Source organism: Neltuma alba, unplaced genomic scaffold (genome assembly GCF_004799145.2).
Source record: "Neltuma alba isolate B1F8T4 unplaced genomic scaffold, ASM479914v2 tig00010254_pilon, whole genome shotgun sequence".
Lineage (NCBI taxonomy): Eukaryota > Viridiplantae > Streptophyta > Magnoliopsida > Fabales > Fabaceae > Neltuma > Neltuma alba.
Window position 1 is genome coordinate 172,364 of NW_021635181.1, and position 18,768 is coordinate 191,131.

The window sequence follows — 18,768 nt, forward strand, 5'->3', positions numbered from 1 at the left end:
AGATTAGATCTCTCACCTTCAAAAGCTTTTCAGCATCGGTGGTTGGTGATCTAGAAATCTGATGATTAGGGTTCTCCAATAGCCATCTCTGTCCAAAAATATTAACATTGCTTTTAGGTCGAATATAATTTTCCATGAGACATTCATTGTTATTTTAAAAGTTGATTTAATATGTCAGTATTTGAAAATATTTTACCAATATTTAATTATTTTAATATTGGTATTTCTTATTAATGAAATTGAGAAGACATTTTTTTTAAAAAATTGAAAAACAAAACTAAAACCTGGGAGTTAAAAACCCAGCTTGAAAACTACTTGAAAGAATATCCGAACAACTTTCTTTTTTGTTTTTTTTTGCCGACAACTAACAACTAGAATATAATACTTCAAATCATATTAATTCGGATTATAATGATGTTGCCTTGCTTTTTCCCCCCCTTTTTTGTAAAAATCTTTTTCCTAATATTCGAACACTTCTCTTTTTATTGAATTTCGCAATCCCTGTATTTCATTTATCCAACATTCCAACTTTAATCAATCCGCGTTAGACCACATATTAAAGGTTTTATGCTATCTTCTCATTGGGCAAAAAGATTAAGCTATATTATTAAAAAAAGGGCAATTTTCTTTTTCTATATTTTTACTTATATGCATAAATAAAAAATAAAATTACAGTCAATTAATATCACATATTATGTACTCTAGACAAATTGATATTTAAAGACATGTGCAAAAACAAAAGAAATAGAGGGCTTGTTTGTTTCTATTCTTTGTTTTTTGTTCTTAAAACAATTTTATAAAATTATTTTTTCCAACAAGTTTTGAGAATAAAAAATATGTTTGGATAATTATTTTAAAAATAAAATTTGGAATAAAAAATAAAAAATCACATTTGACAAGTGTTACCCGTTGTTGGCGGTGATACATGGTGGGCGGGGTGAGAAAAAAAGAAGGTTTCTCTAATTTTTCAAAACAAAAAATAGAAATCTAAAAAGAAATCTAAAATTTTTTTTTTGTAAAAACATATTACAGTTTTTTTTAAAAAAACCAACTAAAAAAAATTACTAAACAATTTTTTTATTTTTAAAAATAAAAAATTATTTTTAAAATAAGAAACTAAACAAGTCCAGAATTACTCTTATTTTTGTAGCGGACATCATGTTGTGAATACTCTTTACATGGGTCTTTCTCAGTGACCACTTCGATGATATTTTGAAAAATTATTCTCATATTATTTTTAATTATTTTGAAAATCATTTTTACAATGAACTACCTTTTGTTATATCGAAACCAAAAATATTTTAAAATCACATCTAGACAGATTAAACCAAATGCAAATATAACTAAAAGTGTTAAAAAGTCAAAGAAATACGCATTGCAGCTAATCCTATATGATTAGAATATTAAGTAACATTGGTGCGATTTCCTAGTGCTTGATTACTAACTCCATTTGGAAACCTTTTTTTTTTTCCCCCTTCATCCTTCATGAAAGGAAATCACCCACTTGTTATATTTATATATGGAGGGTCGAACCCACTTTGTTCAAATCAAAAACTTAAGGCGATGTCAATTAAGCCAAGGACGTTTGGAAACCTTAGGTAACAGTTTAAAGTAAACTGGTGTTATGAAATTAAAAGTTCATTTTTTGTAAAAGGAAAAAGACTAATAGATAAAGAAATTGGCAGGAAGTGATAATTGTTAGTGTTTTTTTCACTATTAATCCCACTACCATTAATATATGCCTTAAACAAACGGAAGTGCTAGTATATTTTATTTAGGCCCTCAGATGGGTTCATCCAGGCTTGTAAACTAAAGCACAAACTGTCACGCCCCAATTTTTTTAATGCCTAGAGCAGAAATAAGAGAGATCTCACACTCCCAAGCCTAAACATATGTAAACAATTGTATAACTAACATTTTAAAGTAATCATAAACAAAAGGATCTCATTAAATAAAACCCATCATCTGCTAGCACATTTCTTTTTGAATAAAATTTGGAGGTCTGCTCCCCGGTACCAATGTATATAATTACATTCCAAAATAAACCAAAAGACTAGGACCTAACCCAAGATTACATGGAGCATCTAACTAATAAAATAAAGACATACGAGTACTCTTGTGGTTACATTAGCTAGCAATTACTCAAAATAAAATTACATGTTTTGGATCTTTGATAAGGCTCTTCACGGCTCAGCTGGTAGTACAGAGTCTGGAGTGCTATCTGAGACCAAAAACAATCTATTGGTGAATAACATCCCATTTGTCAAATTTAAATGCATTACTAAAAGAAAAGAATGAAATAACTTTAAATTTGAGTATTAATATGGCAAAGATTTAAGATCTATACAACGTACGGCTATAAATTAAAAAGGTTAAATATGTGATTAAACTCAATAAATCCGTAAAAACATTTTTCATAATAAAATAACTTGCAATACAAAAAGTATAAAATGTTATATCACATGTAGGACATCAACAGAATGAAACAACAAGCGCGGCTTGAAGCCACGAATACAAGCATGGACACACAGTCCATAAGAGGCAAGTAACCAATCAAGCGTAGCCGGAGCCACGAAACAAGCGCGGGAACTATGCCCACGAATAATCAAGCGAGCTCGAATTTACCATGGCGTGCCAAGGACTAACAGTATTGCTGCTAGTAACCAGCGTTCTGTATTTAGTCCTCTCAAAATATGTACAAGCATGCATGGGATCAATCGCTAACATATAAATATATGGATATATATATTATTTCTAATAATAAAATTCTTTAAACAAAATTTTGTAACAGGTAATCCCCAAGATACGAATTTTCAAGTAACATCTTCAAAACCTCTATGCAAATTCCAAACATAACTATTAATTAACGGAATAAAGTGCATGGTAAAGATTAAGAGTACATTTTGTTCGTCATAACAAGCAAAATTATTCCTTCAACAAGTAACATGTTAAGACATTTAATAAGTAAAACAAATTTGACAAGATTTTAAATATGATCACTTTGATAAAATGAAAAAAAATAAAGAAAAACTGAAAGTTTAATTGAGTTAATAACAATAAAAGCTTACTCGTAAAATTTATAATAATGGGATGTTATCCACTCACCTCTTGTGCTCCCACCTTTAAATGGTTTTGGTTTATAAAACCTTGAGATAAGTTCACTCCTCAATCCCCTAATAACCCAAAATTAAAATGTCAAAGCTCCACTAAAAAAATCACAAACTTTCTCATTTATAAATTTTTTGACATCACATTTATACTTAGGATCAATATTTTTATTATAATTATTTTTTTTATCTGACTTATACTCATACTTTTTAAATCATTCATCAACAACCTCAACCAACCTTAACAACCCAACCAACAATATTGCAAACATCTACGGATTAGCACATGAGCTGGGAACATTACATATAACTTATAACTCTACATAATCAATAGCACCACCCGTACTAACAAATTCAATTTCTCTATATATAAAGACTGCTAGTTCTTACGTCCTTCAACCACTTCATGGAGACCAATGATTATATCCTAATTTATCCAAATAATATCTATTTTACTCTCCTCCGTCAAGATATCATAGCAACACCTATCAACAATTCTTTTCCTCATGTAAGCATTTTACCAAGCATATTAAAGGCATTCAAAACTGGTTCGCAGGACTAACATTCATCCAATCTAAGAACATTCCTCAAACACTTGTTTTTTTTTCCCCATTAACACGCATCATACGAAACCAAATAAACAGCACTACCCAATCACAAGCCTCAAAGGATTCCTCCGATCAAGATTGTAAATTACCTTTCAACAAATAGGATCCTTCCTACCTCTTCTAAATAGGCCCAAGAGTTCTGCTTTCTAAAATTAACTAGATGTAACCGTGAAGGAGAAGAAATATGGCTCAAAATGCCTTTAATCGTGCACTTTAGCAGAACAGAATTGTTTTTCCTTAAACAGGCGTAACTCTTGACAGCAGCAGAAAGAAAATGGCAATGAAGAGATACTAGAGGCGCTGAAAAATCTTGCAACTCCTCCTTGTGTTTCAGCTATGGAAATCGCTTAAGGAGGAAGAGAAAGAGAACAACGAACTGAAATATTAAGGAGGAAGAAGCAGATATTAGTGCGGAACAGGGGAAGGAAGAAAAGAGAGAGAGAAGAGGAAAAAAAAAGGACCTTGAATGAAGGAGAAGACAGTGGCAGCGAACGGCAACATCAATGGAGTCGGACGGAGGTAAAGAGTGGCTGGGGTTTTCAGCTTTCAAGTCGCGAATCTTCTCCTACATCTACTCCCTCTTTCGCTGAACCAAAAACAAAAAGGACGATGGCATTATTTATCTGATGCCACTTAGTTTTTGTTTTTAGTTTTTTTTTTAAGCATTTGGGGAACTCTTATAAAATAGGAGAAAAAGATATTCTCCCTGAACAATTGGAGGATTCGAACTTGGGACCTTTAATCTTTTAGCACCATTTACTGCCAGCCATCTCCCACCTCCTTGTTGTGCTCCAGCTACAACAATTTATATAATTATTACGTAAATTATAATAAAAGTTTCAGGTTATTACGCAAACAAAAGCAATTGTTTGCCCTAAATTATAGTAAGAAGCTACTTTTAACCAAAGTAAAAAAAAAAAATAGCTTTTTTTTTTTGCAAAATTGTTTTAAAGAAAGCAATTTTAGTATCACAGATTTTTTAAAATAAAAAAAGCCCTAAACAAGCCCAAATAAACCCAATTGCTGTCAATTTTCCAATTTTTTCTGGACCCCAAAATACGCAATATTATGTAATTCCTTCCCTACTCACAAAGATGAATAAATTAATTTGAACTGTGTCTTTTGGAAGTTCTGGACCACGCAGTCGAGGTTGCCTTTCCTAACAATCGAACTATAGTGCCAAACGTTCATTGGTGCATCATTTATGTCTTCGAATTTTTCCATTTGTTATTCATAAAATAAAATCATTTGTCAATGAATTGTGATTTTTGCTTTTGAAACTTATGAGAGGCACAATCATGTTGGTGCACAGATTGAGGGGCAGCAAGTCTCTCTAGTGCTAATTCGTTACATCACCATTTTGTCATTCGCAAAAGAAAAAGGAGAAGAAAGTGTTAGATTTTCATGTTTTGATGATTAAAAAATATCGAGAAGATTGTTTTGCAGAAATGAAAATATATAGTTAATTGAAAGAATGATGCTAAAGAATGAAATCAATCTACAAAAGATTGAAGGGTTACATGGATCTATTTGGTCTAGAAAATTTCAACCAAGTTAAGAATTTATAACAGAGCAAATCAAAAAGGTTTTCAAAAAACAAAATGACTTTGTTACAGTCAAGATCTCCATAACTTAATCTTATTCACTCTTTTTCCAATGATGTATTTTTGTGGACAATCACGTCTTGTTCTTGATATTACCTCTAGTCCTTAGTATGAGACCTAGTTGACTTGTGGAAACTATTCAGTTATGTGTGTAATTTGTTATTGTATGTAGAAAATATTCAGCTTGTACTAGTTATGTAGTTGGGCCTACGTATTGGACTCAGAGGCCTATAAATAGTCTTCCTGTAAACTAGTTTATGTGTGAGACATTATCAATAATGCAGAAATGTTATTCAGTTACTGGGCAAGGTCTATTTTCATGGTACCAAAGCCAGCCCAAATTTGATGGTCCATTCGGGTATCCAGTCTCACCAGTTCATTATTCAAGATTAGGGCACCATTGTTTTGCATCGTTTCTGTGATTCTTCTTTGCACATCAATTCAGTTTCATCAGTGTCTGAATCTTGCGTCTGTGTTCTGGCAATCAAGTGATCGTCTTTCTTGCGTTCGTATTCTGGGGATCGAGTAATCATTTTTCTAATTGTCTTTCTTGTTCCTCGCTGCTGTGTAAACGTCGGAGGACAAGAAGTTGGTTAGCTGAAATTTGTTCCTTAACTGAGTCATTATCGTCGATGGTCCCTGCTATCGAGAGCTTCACAATGCTTGCCCCTTAGACTCTAATCATGAGTTTCTAGTCATCATTGGCTTAGTGGCTTTAGCGATGCCATTCAGGCTCTCTGTTTTATGAGCATCCTGAATCACCATCGTGATTCGCTCCCTTGTCCCAATCATCAATGTCTGGTAATTGCCGACGTGCCTACTTTACGTTTGCCCTCCACCAAGACTTTTGATTTCATTCTTGGTCAAGCTGCGATTCCTCAACAGCTTCTTTAGATTGTTCAAGATTCATCATAATGACAGACAATGATTCAAAATCTTATGTTCTTGACTTCCAACTCATCTTTACTTACATCCTACTGATACATAAGCCAATACTATTGTTTCCCAAGTTCTCTATGGCTCTAACAATTACTCTGTTTGGAGTCAAGCCATAGAGTTGGCACTTCTTGGTAAGAATAAATTGGGATTTGTTTTGGGGACATGTACTCGTGAAAAGCAAGATTCCCACCTCCAAGATTAATGGGATCGTTGCAATGCTGTGGTGCTTTCATGGGTAATCAATTCTGTCGATAGCCAGATTGCTAGTGGTTTGGTGTTTTCATCTAATGCACACTTAGTATGGATAGATCTCAAAGAGAGATTTGCTGTGGTTGATGGTGTGAAAATCTTCTCCTTACACCGTTCAATGAACTCCCTCACACAAGGCACTTTATCTGTATCTGCCTACTACACTAAACTGAAGGAACTGTGGGATGAGCATGCAACAATGGTCCCTATTCCTAGCTGTTCGTGTCATTCTTCCAAGGAGTATGCTAAAAGTGCTCAAGAGCAAAGATTGTTCCAATTCCTTATGGGACTTAATGAGGTTTTTCATCAAGTACGTAGTCAGATATTATTGATGAAGCCTCTACCATCCCCTAATCAAGCGTATTCCATGGTTGTTCAGGAAGAAACGCAGAGACAGATATCTTATGGGGCATCATACTCTTCTTCTAAAAGCTCCATCTTAGCCTCTAATGCTACAAGAGAAGGCAGAGGACGTGGCAGAGAAAGATCAAAACAAGAATGTAGTTACTGCCATAGAAGAGAAAGCTGTTATCAGCTCATTGGTTTTCCACCCAATTTTGGGTCTAACAAGGCAAAAAGGACCCCTGAGGATCAAGCAAATGAAGATGAAACTACAGCTAATGATTCTAGGAAATCAAGTATCAACCAAGACCTTCCAAACTCTCAGGCTCCTTGATTTACACCTGATCAATACAAGCAAATATCAGAACTGCTCAAGCATGATTTAGACCCAAATGAAGTTGCTGTAAGCATCCAAGCTATAACACCAAGTTTGGCAGTAAACTTAGACTCTGAATAGATATTAGACTCTGGGGCTAGTTGTCACATAGTTTGCAGTCTATCATACTTAGATAAATATACAAGTTTATATTGGCCCCCCCAAGTGGGTCAAGGTCCCAAGTGGAGAAAGAATTCGAATAACACATATAGGGGAGTTTAAAATTACAAAAGATATTTTTCTGAAAAACGTTTTCCGTGCCAAACCATTCTGTTACAACCTAATTTCTATTGCCAAACTTACTCTTGATAGTTTATATGTTGTCTCTTTCTTCCCTAACATTTGTATACTGCAGGACATGTTCAACGGGATGATCAGAGGGATTAGTAGACTTCTAGAAGCCTTTACCTATTAAAGAGAGAAACTATACATGATTCTTTAAATACTGTAAACAAAAGTAATAATTTGAATGATACAAATGTTTTTGTTTGGCATTCTAGACTGGGGCATGTGCCTACGGATGTTATGAAACACGTGATTGGTATAAAGATTTCTGATTGTATCTCTGACAGTAATAAGTGTGAAATTTGTATTCAGGCTAAACAACCTCGGTTGCCTTTTACTTCTAGTACCTCTACATCTACTTTCTGTTTTGAATTATTGCATATTGATGTATGGGGCCCATATAAAATGCCAACGCATCAAGGATATAGATATTTTCTCACTATAGTTGATGACTATTCTAGGGGAACTTGGATCTTTTTAATGCATTTTAAGTCTGAGGCTGTGAAGTTTGTTAAAACATTTATTGCTTATTCTGCAAATTAGTTTTCTGTCAATGTCAAAGCAATTAGAACTGATAATGGATTGGAGTTTGTTAATACTCAAATGCATGAATTTCTTAGTAATAAAGGCATTCTACATTAGAAATCCTGTCCTTTTACTCCTTAGCAGAATGGAGCTGTTGAAAGGAAACATAGACATATTTTGAATGTTACTAGGAGTATTATGTTTCAGTCTCATATCCCTGCTAGGTTCTGGGGAGAACAGGTTCGAACTGCTGCCTATTTGATTAATCGAACACCTTCTAAGTCATTACGTTATGTTACACCATATGAACTACTTTACAAGAAGCCACCTAATCTGGAACATTTGAGGATTTTTGGATGCCTTGCTTTTGTTGTAAATTTAAATTCTATTGATAAGTTGCAACCTAGGGTTGAAGCATGTGTTTTCTTAGGATACCCAACCACTCAAAAGGGGTACCTTCTTTACAATGTTAAGAGTAAGTCCCTTATAGTCATTAGGCATGCAACCTTCCTTGAAAACAGATTTCCTTTTAAAGATGCTTATGTCACAGATCAAGGGGGAGTTAATAGATTTACAATTGATCCTTTTCTTATTGATAATATCAAGCAAACCCCTGAACTGATAAACAATAGGATAAATTCTGATATTGACAAGCATCGAAATACTGCTGAATTAAACAGCAATGAACAATCATCCCAAAGTCACATAATACCTCACAATAGTCAACATTCTTCCTCTGTTCGTCTACTGTTTAGGCCTATTAGACACAGACAACCACCTTCATGGGTTAAGGATTATGAATGTGATTTTTTGCCTAATAATCAACCTCATCCTGAAATGGACAATTCTGGTTCTTTACTTTGCTCTATTAATTATGATGATTTGACTGATTCATACAAATGTTTTCTTTCAAATATCAATAAAGAAATTGAACCAGAAAATTATGAATAGGCTTCTAAAGATCATATATGGGTAGAAGCTAAAATTAAAGCTTTAGAGGGTAATAAAACCTGGAAGATAGTTAATTTACATAAAGGAAAGAAACCCATAGGCTGTAAATGGGTTTATAGGGTAAAGTATAAGGCAGATGGCAAAACTGAAAAATTTAAAGTTAGGCTTGTTGCAAAAAGGTACAATAAGAAGGAAGGAGTTGATTTTTAGGAAACTTTTTCTCCAGTAGTTAAAATAGTTACAATAAGAACTGTTCTTAATTTGGTTGCTGTAAATGGATGGTCCATACACCAAATGGATGTGGACAATGCTTTTCTACAGGGAGAATTACATGAGGAAGTCTATATGACTGTGCCTTAAGGTTTTGAGACTGATTCTAACTGGTTTAAGGTTTGTAAACTTGAGAAATCCTTATATGGATTGAAGCAAGCTTCAAGGCAATGGAATGAGAAACTTACTCAATCTCTTATCAAAGGGGGTTTTCAACAGAGTAAACATGATTATGCTCTTTTTCAGAAGCAATTTAAATCTGGTATTGCGTTTTTTCTTGCCTATGTTGATGATTTGATGATAACTGGGAATAATGTTCAAATTATTAATGAAGTGAAATCTTGTCTGCATAATGAATTTCAAATCAAAGACTTGGAAGTATTGAAATATTTTTTGGGTTTAGAGGTTTTAAGGTCAAATGAGGGTATTATACTCAACCAGAGAAAGTATGCTACTGAACTTGTTGACCAAACAGGATTAGATGAAGCTGAAAATGTCAGAACTCCCATGGAGCAAAATTTGAAACTCACAGCACAAGGGAAAAGGGATGATCAATATATTGATGATCTTGGTGTCTACAGAAGATTGGTTGGTAAGTTGCTGTATCTGACATTAACTAGGCTTGATATATCGTTTACTATGTAGGTTTTGAGCCAGTTCATGCAAGAATCTAAAGAATCACACATGAAGGCAGCATTGAGGCGAGTTAGATATGTTAAAGACAGTTTAGGCCGTGGAGTTTATCTCTCAGCCAATGGCTCTACTAGCATGGAATGCTTCTGCGACTCTGATCATGGAGGCTGTATAGATTCAAGGCAGTCAGTTACTGGCTTCCTAATTTAGGAGGTTCACTTATTTGCTGGAAGTGTAAGAAGCAAAGCATAGTATCTATTTCTTTTGCTGAAGCAAAGTATAGAGCTCTAAGAATGGCATCTGCTGGAATCACAGGGATTGGGGGTCTAATGAAGGAGTTATATGTTCATGAGGTTGAACCTGTAACGATTTACTGTGACAACAAATCTGCCATTCATATAGCCTCTAATCTTGTTTTTCATGAAAGAACCAAGCATATTAAAATTGACTGCCACTTTGTGAGAAAAAAATTGCTAGCTGGAATGATAAATTTCAAGCATGTCAAGTCAAAGGAACAACTTCAGACATCTTAACTAAAGCTCTTAGGGGTCCGCAACATGAGTATATTTTGAGCAACTTAGGAACTTGTGAATATAGAGTTCCTAACTTGAGGGGGAGTGTGGAAAATATTCAGTTATGCGTGTAATTTGTTATTGTATGTAGAAAATATTCAGTTTGTATTAGTTATGCAGTTGGGCCTACGTATTGGACTCAAAGGCCTATAAATAGTTTTCCTATAAACTGGTTTATGTGTGTGATTAAACCCAATTCTTTATTGTCTTTTCATATCATTTTAAGGGTTTTTATCATAATTAGTAGCTCTTTTAGTGTTTATTGTGCTTAAATTATATTAAAGTGCCTTACCTTGAATTAGTGCATAATAGGGGCAAAATTGTCATAATTGGAGATTAATTATTATTAATTGATTTCTAGGATAATTGATGCTATATTATGTATGATTTTCCTTGTAGGTACTTTGGGAGAAATTTGGGCAAATTTGGAAATCACACTTTAGTCCCAACATTAAAGGTAGTAAAAGACCAGATTAATCGCAGAAAAGGGCCCCAGAATTCAAGAAATTACACCAGAAGTCTTGCGTAAATGAAGCTTTGCATTTTGGCTTAAAGGTACCATCCGCCGTGGCGGATGGACAAATCCACAGTGGCGGATTTGTCATAATTGCAAAAGTCGCGATTTCAGCATTTTGATTCGGATCCCTAAGCTTCAACCCGACCCCAAACCACCTCTAGTAGCCAGTATAAGCTGAGTTTCAACCTAGGGAAGCCTCATTCGGTCTCTCCTCACCTTTCTTTGGCTGAATCATCCTCTCATCTCCTCCTTCCACCAATTCTTCATTACATTCCATCATATTTCCCTTTAATCCATCCATAACCTCTTCTTCCATGGAGATTCAACTATTGCTGCTGGTTGGAGCAATGCTTGGAGTTATGGAGGGCTAGGGGTTCTTCAACTCTTGAAGATGGTTGATTGGCATGAGTTCCAAGAGCTTCAAAGGGGAGTTAGCTTCATCCATAGTTCTAGTTGTTTATTTATGAATTTCTAGGTCTTAGGATTTGTAAATTGGGGCTGAACTGTTTTGATTATGGTTGTAATCAATTCTGGATGATTATCTTGTGTATTGGATTAGTTAATGTTGAATTTGAGCTTCAATATATGTGGTTACATATATGTTTCTATGCAACTCTTTTGATACTCTCTTTCTTGCATGGTATTGTTTGATTGTTGAGTTAATCTAGGCTTGCATTAGACCAAGTGCATTAATTAATCTTAATACACACACTAAGTGAGCTTAATAGGATCTTATGAGATGGGTGGCCATTGATTAAGATCCTAGACTTAAAGGGTTCTTTAAGGTTTTTCCTTTAGAAAACTTGGTGATTTTTAATCCCAAAATCATTTTGAGCTATGATTGCCAAAGGTCCATTTTCAAGAGGTTTTATTAATTATTTCAACACTTGTTTTCCATCCATTCCATCTTAATTTCCCAAAAATCCAAAAGTAAATTTACATCGCATTTTATCTCAATTAATAGTTCTAATGAAAACCCACATCTTTTCCCAGTCAATTTGCATTTTAATGGCATTTAGTTAACTTAGGATCAATAATTAAGGCTCCAACAAGTGAACGACCCGAGGTTGTGCCTATAGTACAATCCTTGGTTTTAAATTTTGGATTTGACCTTAAGGTGTAAGCAAGACAGGTCACATTTTAGTGTGAGACATTATTGATAATACAGAAATGTTATTCAGTTACTGGGCAAGGTCCATTTTCATGACTAATTTGAAAATATTAAGATAATTAGTTAAATTAGTTATTTGTAATAACTAGGTATTGTCTTTCTTAAAATACCCTTTTCAATCATGTAGATTAGCTAAAACTACCATTTGATGGAACTTTTAACATGTGCAACTGTTATAAGGACTATTTTGGCAAAAATGGATGAATATGAAAGACAAAGTGGATTGAGATATTATATTTAAAATCAAATTAAAAGTCAAACTAACTCTTATATTAAATATCAAAGGTAGTATTATTGAAGGTTTGTTGACAAGTGGTTGAGTTTATCAATAAGCAGTTTATTCCCAAAAAAAAAAAATTATTGACAATCTCTTGTTTTTGTTGTTAACAATCACCTTGCTCTGTTTTACTCTGTTGCACTTTACTTGTTTTACTAAGTGATAACGGGCTGCCTACAACTTGAAGTGACGCTTATCAGTAGTTGGCCAAGTTTGTTGACAAATTTTACCTATCTCTACATTGTGCACTAACTAATTTGCCTTTAAGTTAATATTGCTTTGTCATAAACGCTCAAAATTACCCTTATTCTTGAATGTGTATCGCATTTACTCATTTTTCGAGGTTATATTCTGAGCACCCAGTGGTCATTTACTTTCTTAATATTTGATGAAGACATTCAAAATTACAGGAATCTTGTAATATGCTGATCTGCCGTATATCTATCACGTCGTGCCATTCAGTATTTTACTCGTCAAAACTTAATGACAATGAACGGAACTGTTATGAAATTGAAGAAAAAGTAAAGAAGAAGAATAAAGAGTTAGAGAGGAGAAAATATAAGGATATTTCTCATTTCATTCAAGATACTCAATATATGGTATACACCATCCATTTATAGGCATGACTTTACAACTTCAATAGAATTCACAGATTATACAATAATATGAGATAATTGTGAGATCATGGAGATAAGACACAATTTTAGAGATAATAAAAAAGAGATAGACATCCACGCTGATAGGAACAACGCCTCCAAATTTTTAGTTCTATATCCTTTGCTCCTGTTTTGTTTGTCTTTTCCATCTTTCTTTCTATTGGCAAGATTGTCGTCACATCCTAGGCCTCGATATATGCGTTGGGTGTACTAATAATTGCCAGTCTTATTGCATATTAACATGTAATGTAATGTTTCTAAGTACTACTTCTATTTGTGTAATAGATATATTTAATCTTCTCTAAAATATCCTTATTAATATTATGTATTGACTAAAACTACTATTTAATAAAACTTTTAAGATGTCTAACTCCTATAGAGACTAATTTGAGAATAGATAAATGTGATAAACAAAGTAGATGTGAGTCTTATATTTAGGGCTAAATTAAAGTCAAACTGGTTCTTATATTAAGAACCGGAGATAATATTAAGAAATATGTGCTCTGTAATTCTGAAGCTTTGTGATTGTTCCCCTCCTTTTTGTCATTCACGTAACATTTGTTTGTCTCAGATCAGATTACAACGGATGGAATCCTTTATCGATGTTACCAGTAAGATTATCCAACCAGACATATATAGGCAAAAGGATAAATTGGGTTCTTCTTTTTAGTTTGACTTCCTAACTTTAAAAAAAATATTTTTAGTTCCTTAGCCTTAAAATTATTAGCATTAAATAATGATTTTTGTGACAAATATGATAATTTCAAAAATTGAACTTAATATATTAACATTTAAAAATATTTTATCAACATTCAAGATTTTAATATCATTGTTTTTTAATTAACGGTTTTAAGACTAAATGACTAAAAATATACTTTTTAAAAATTAATCGATCAAACGAATATTTATCTCGTCTCAGAGATGACATAGCATAGTTGCTAGCTCTTTTGTTTTCTCCTTTCAAGTGTAATCTTTCCTTTTCATTCCCCAAAAAAAAAAATTTAAATGATTATTAAAATTTTATATAAAGTTAAGGGATTGAAAGTATACTTTAATATATATATATATAAATATATATGTGTGTGTGTATTTTGTACTTGATGATTTACATGGCAACTAAAATCCGGATCAAAATGCAGAGTTATTGGGGGGAAAAAAATGACAAAGGCATTACTCACGAACTCATAATGGGATTATATTTGTCAAAATTAGCTCTGGCCAAGGATATGTTGAACCATCTGAGGAAGGTGAAACGGAGGCACATGACTCCCGCAGTGTATATCGCGGCTTGAGGACGACGTCTGGTATGATTATGGGGTAGCTTCTAGAATTTTTCTTTTTTTCCTCAAAACATCTATCCCTTGAATCTGATGTACAAGATATTTGTTTGTGAAAGGACAGAACAATTGAGAGAAGAGGGTAATTTTGGAAATAAAAATTCATTGTTTTATTGAGACAAAAGGGTAATGCAAACATAAATATTTGAAAAGAAATATATAGAGAGATGGGTTAGATGTAATTCTTTGCTTTTAGCGAGTTCAATTTAATGTAATGATCTTGCCCTAACATGCGAGAACAAACAACATTAAAGAACTCAACTACAATACAAACATAAATATCAATATAATTCTCAAGCAAGCTCTAAACAATTAATTCACTCAACAATAAAACGTTAAGAATTTATTCCAATATAGAACTCAAACTAAAAGTATATATATTAACAGATGAAAACACTTAAATAGCATAATCCAATCCAAACTTATGGCTGTCGTGTCGCTCAAAACCTCGGCTTAATCCAATCCATAATGAAGCCATCAAAGTCCAAACTTATGTCACCTCTTTTCAAATAAAAATAAAATTTGCACGTACGTGCACTCAGTAATTCCAATTTCGCCCTTCATCAAGCCAAGTGGCGCCACCTCATCCTTCTTTAACACTTGACAAACGTTCCCATATCATCACCTGCACATTCAAATCAATAAAGGTAGGATCATATGTCCAGATAAATAGAAAATATTTAAGATGCATAGTTATTAGCAAAGTATAGCATTTAATCCGTTTAATCTTCAAAAATAGCCTTGTGATCCAACTATGTATTTTAACAATTAATTATGCCCAAAAAAGATAAAATCTCATAATAAGAGATAAAAAGAATTAATAAGATAGGGATTTATCGACTTCCTTGATTGCTTATTTTCAAATACATCTATAAAAAATTTGACGCGCGTAAAGATGTATTATTGAAGTAAGGCGATCTTTTGATAACCCTACTTGTTATTTTCATGCATACCTCAAAAAATTACATGAAATAAGATATTTAGAAAACTACTAATTCTCTGTATTCTTCAACATATTATGAAAATCAAATGGAAGCATCAAAGAGTAAACGCATACCATATTTTGACGTGGTTGCCTTATAGTTCTGAACCCATAATGAGAGAATCAAATGAAGTATTCTATCTTAGGACAGCTTGTCCATTCTGCTTTCATTAGAGATGGCCACAATAGATGATAGCTCTCTGGACAAATTCTGACTAGATTTGGGAGGTTTTCCAATCTGAAATTTTCTAAAAGTGGAAGCACTATGCTAGTCTCTATTCCATCACATATTGATGTTGCTTCACCAAATACAAATTTCAACTGAGGAGCATCTTTTATGAATATAGATTTTAATTGTGTAAACCCTTGAACACAAAAGCTTGGGCAAATAGATTCTAATTGGTTACAATTCCAGACAGACAGAATTCCCCATTTTGGGAATATCGGATCCTCCCTTGCGTCAACAATACCATCCTCTCCCTCAATTATATGCTTCAATTCATGACATTCATTTATTGAGAGTTGTTCTAGCGATAGCAAAGTACAAGCAACTGAGATAGGGAAGAGGGATGTCAACATCGGACAGTTGACAATGTTGAGGTACTTAAGGTTGCCTAAATTGCATTTACTAGGAAACACGTTGTGCAATTGAGGGCAACTTTCTATGTTTAGACTTCCTAGATTTAGAAATAAGCTAGCATTTGAAGGGCCATAACATAGTTGTTTTAGATTATCCATATGCTTCAACACCAGCTCAACCAATCTAAGGACAACTATGTCTTCATGAGGAATAGTTTGATCAGTAAAGCATTCGATCTCAGAACAATGTTGAAGACAGAGTTTAGTTAACTCATTCATGCCTCCTACAGCTTGAACCACATCTGGACTGAACCTTCTGCAACCTCCTTGAAGCTTATAAAATTCAATTGCAATTGCTCTTTGTGCAAGATCCTTGATCATTGCACTTGGGATGGAGATATTTAACTCTGCAAAGAATATCTCTCTTATGCCTTTATTCTGGAACATAGTCTTGTTGTGTGGCCCCATTTCCAACGTATACCTTCCCAATTTTGAAAGAGCAGGGACACCCACAAAGCATTCATAACAAGTTGTGCATTTTGAAGGGTGTATTATATAAGCATACAATTCTTCTAGTTGTGAACACCTTCCCATTGCTTTATAAAAACACTCTTCAGCTATACACCATGACAAGTCCAGCAATTTTAGATGGATTAGATTTTCAATTCCATTTGGCATTTTTTTGAATCTGCTTCCTTTCAGGTCAAGAATTTCAAGTCTTTTTAGGCTTACCACAAAAGAAATGTCACCTAAATCCCAATCTCGCAAGCGCAAAGTTTGAAGATTGGACAGCCATTGTATTGATTGAGGAAGCAATTTTGTCAAATAGAACGGTCCATTGTTGTTCAGAGCCACAACTTTTAGTCCTTTAACACCTTCAAATGATGCACGTGATAAATCCATGGGTTTGCTTGAATTTATCAACATAAGCTCAAGCTTTGGAGCGTCCAGTTGACAAGGAAATTGAAGTAATTCATTCTTTCTATTCCATGAAGATATTGCATAGCAATCCTTTGCTGATTCATTTTCATGCAATCCATTAAATTCTTTAGCACAGTTGACCATAATAGTACCATGCTCTTTAGGTGCTATCCATAAAGCTACATCACGAACCATGTCATGCATTTTCACACATTTTTCATTCCAAGAGTTGACATAATACGTCAACAATGAAGAGTCAATGAGAACATTTATAGCTGCTATAACTTGACTTCTTCCTATTTCCAATGAGTCAGCATCTTTGCATAAGCCTAACCCAATCCCATACCTGAAAAGATCTTCAATGATGATTTCATGATCTTCAGGAAATAGAGCACATATCAAGAACAACAATTTGGCTTCTACAGTTTTCAAATAATCATAGCTTAACTTGAGACAAGCACAAGCATCGCTCCCTCCTTCATCCACAACAACTGGCTTTGAATGTCTCAACCTATGCAATACTACATTTATCTCATCAAGTCCTTTTGCTTTTAAGCACTTCCCCATGGCCACAATTGCAATGGGTAGTCCCTTACATTCCATGGCAACTTCTTGAGCCACTTCTATTGCACCATCATCTACTTTAGCATGAGTTTGAAATAGATCCCAAGCTTCACCTTCTGTTAGTAGACCCAATGAAATAGTTTTTTGGCAATCCATCAAGGTACATACCTCTTTACGACGCGTGGTAAGAAGAACTTTGCAGTTTCTTGGACCTTCATTCCTAAAGGGATTCCCTATATCCTTAAGGTTTAGCATAGCCCATACATCATCCAATATAATTAGAATTTGTTCCTTTGGACTTTGTAATTTCATTGCAATTCTTCTTGCCCTTCCTACTTCACTTTCTTCCCTCAGCTCGAGTCCCAACAAGTCTGCAATTTCACCTTGGCTCTTCCTTATATTTGGAGTTTGGGAAATTGTTGTGATTATAACTCGATCAAACAGCTTTGATTCTTTGGATTTCTTTCCCACTTCCTTGACCAATGTGGTTTTGCCTGAACCGCCCATGCCCCACAACCCAATAATAAAGCTATCATTATCTTGCAGTGCCTCCCATAGCTCATCATATGCCATTTCTGTTGATCTGAAGAGCATAAAATCTTTAGAAGAGTGATACTCTATATCTGGAACAATAACATAATGAGAAAATGGTTCAAGCTGATCACTCTTTGCATTCAACTCTGTCATCTGCTGGGCTGTCTTCGCCAACACTTTGCAGAGATGATATCTCCTCCAAGTAGGACACCACCTTTGGAAGCAGTTATTGTTGGCATTCAGTTCTTGCACCAAGCTCTCCACCTCTGCTATGAGGCTCACCACCTCATTCATCCACTTGTTAACCTCATCATCGATCCTCTCAGTCCTCTTAATGGCTTCTTCAACAAGTTCTTGCACCCTCCCTTGCTTCAATATTAATTCCTCCCTTTTGGTCTCAACATTTCTAGTGATTTTGCCAACACAAAACAAATATTGCAATTGGTGCAAAGTAGGATCCACCAAATATTCAGCAAGCTTTGCTACTGCTGATATTCCCGCGTCGTCCATTCGAATATGTGACGACAATTCCTGAAAGGTAAATTTCATGATGTAGAATAGGAAGCCTCTCACATACTTAATCGTTCTTGCTATGAGATCTAAAATTTTTCCCAGCTATTTATTTTTAGACACTAGAGTAACTAAATTTACTATATTTTAGATTGTACTTTCTGGCAGTGCGAAGTTGAAAGGAAGAAAGTAACAAATGTCGTTTGTAAGCAACAAATTTCTAGCACAACTATCAACAAGCTACTCATACTTTGACAGA

The 18,768-nt window shown here is 34.1% G+C and overlaps 1 protein-coding gene and 1 long non-coding RNA gene across 2 annotated transcripts; one reads left to right on the forward strand and one right to left on the reverse strand.

Annotated features, from left to right (window-relative positions):
• The first annotated feature begins 10,579 nt into the window (after window positions 1–10,579).
• LOC114755364 (uncharacterized) lies at window positions 10,580–12,155 on the forward strand. Its single transcript, XR_003741303.1, has 3 exons — window positions 10,580–10,639; window positions 11,370–11,372; window positions 12,123–12,155. It is a non-coding gene; the product is annotated as an uncharacterized LOC114755364 (long non-coding RNA).
• A 3,369-nt stretch (window positions 12,156–15,524) lies between these two features.
• Window positions 15,525–18,509, reverse strand: LOC114755360 (probable disease resistance protein At1g61300). The gene has a single exon (XM_028944233.1). The coding sequence runs from the start codon at window positions 18,507–18,509 to the stop codon at window positions 15,525–15,527; it is 2,985 nt and encodes a 994-aa protein (XP_028800066.1).
• Between the last annotated feature and the right edge of the window lie 259 nt (window positions 18,510–18,768).

Coding starts and splice junctions, on each gene's coding strand:
- LOC114755360 (XM_028944233.1), bottom strand. CDS start 18,509: ATGGACGACGCGGGAATATCAGCAGTAGCAAAGCTTGCTGAATATTTG.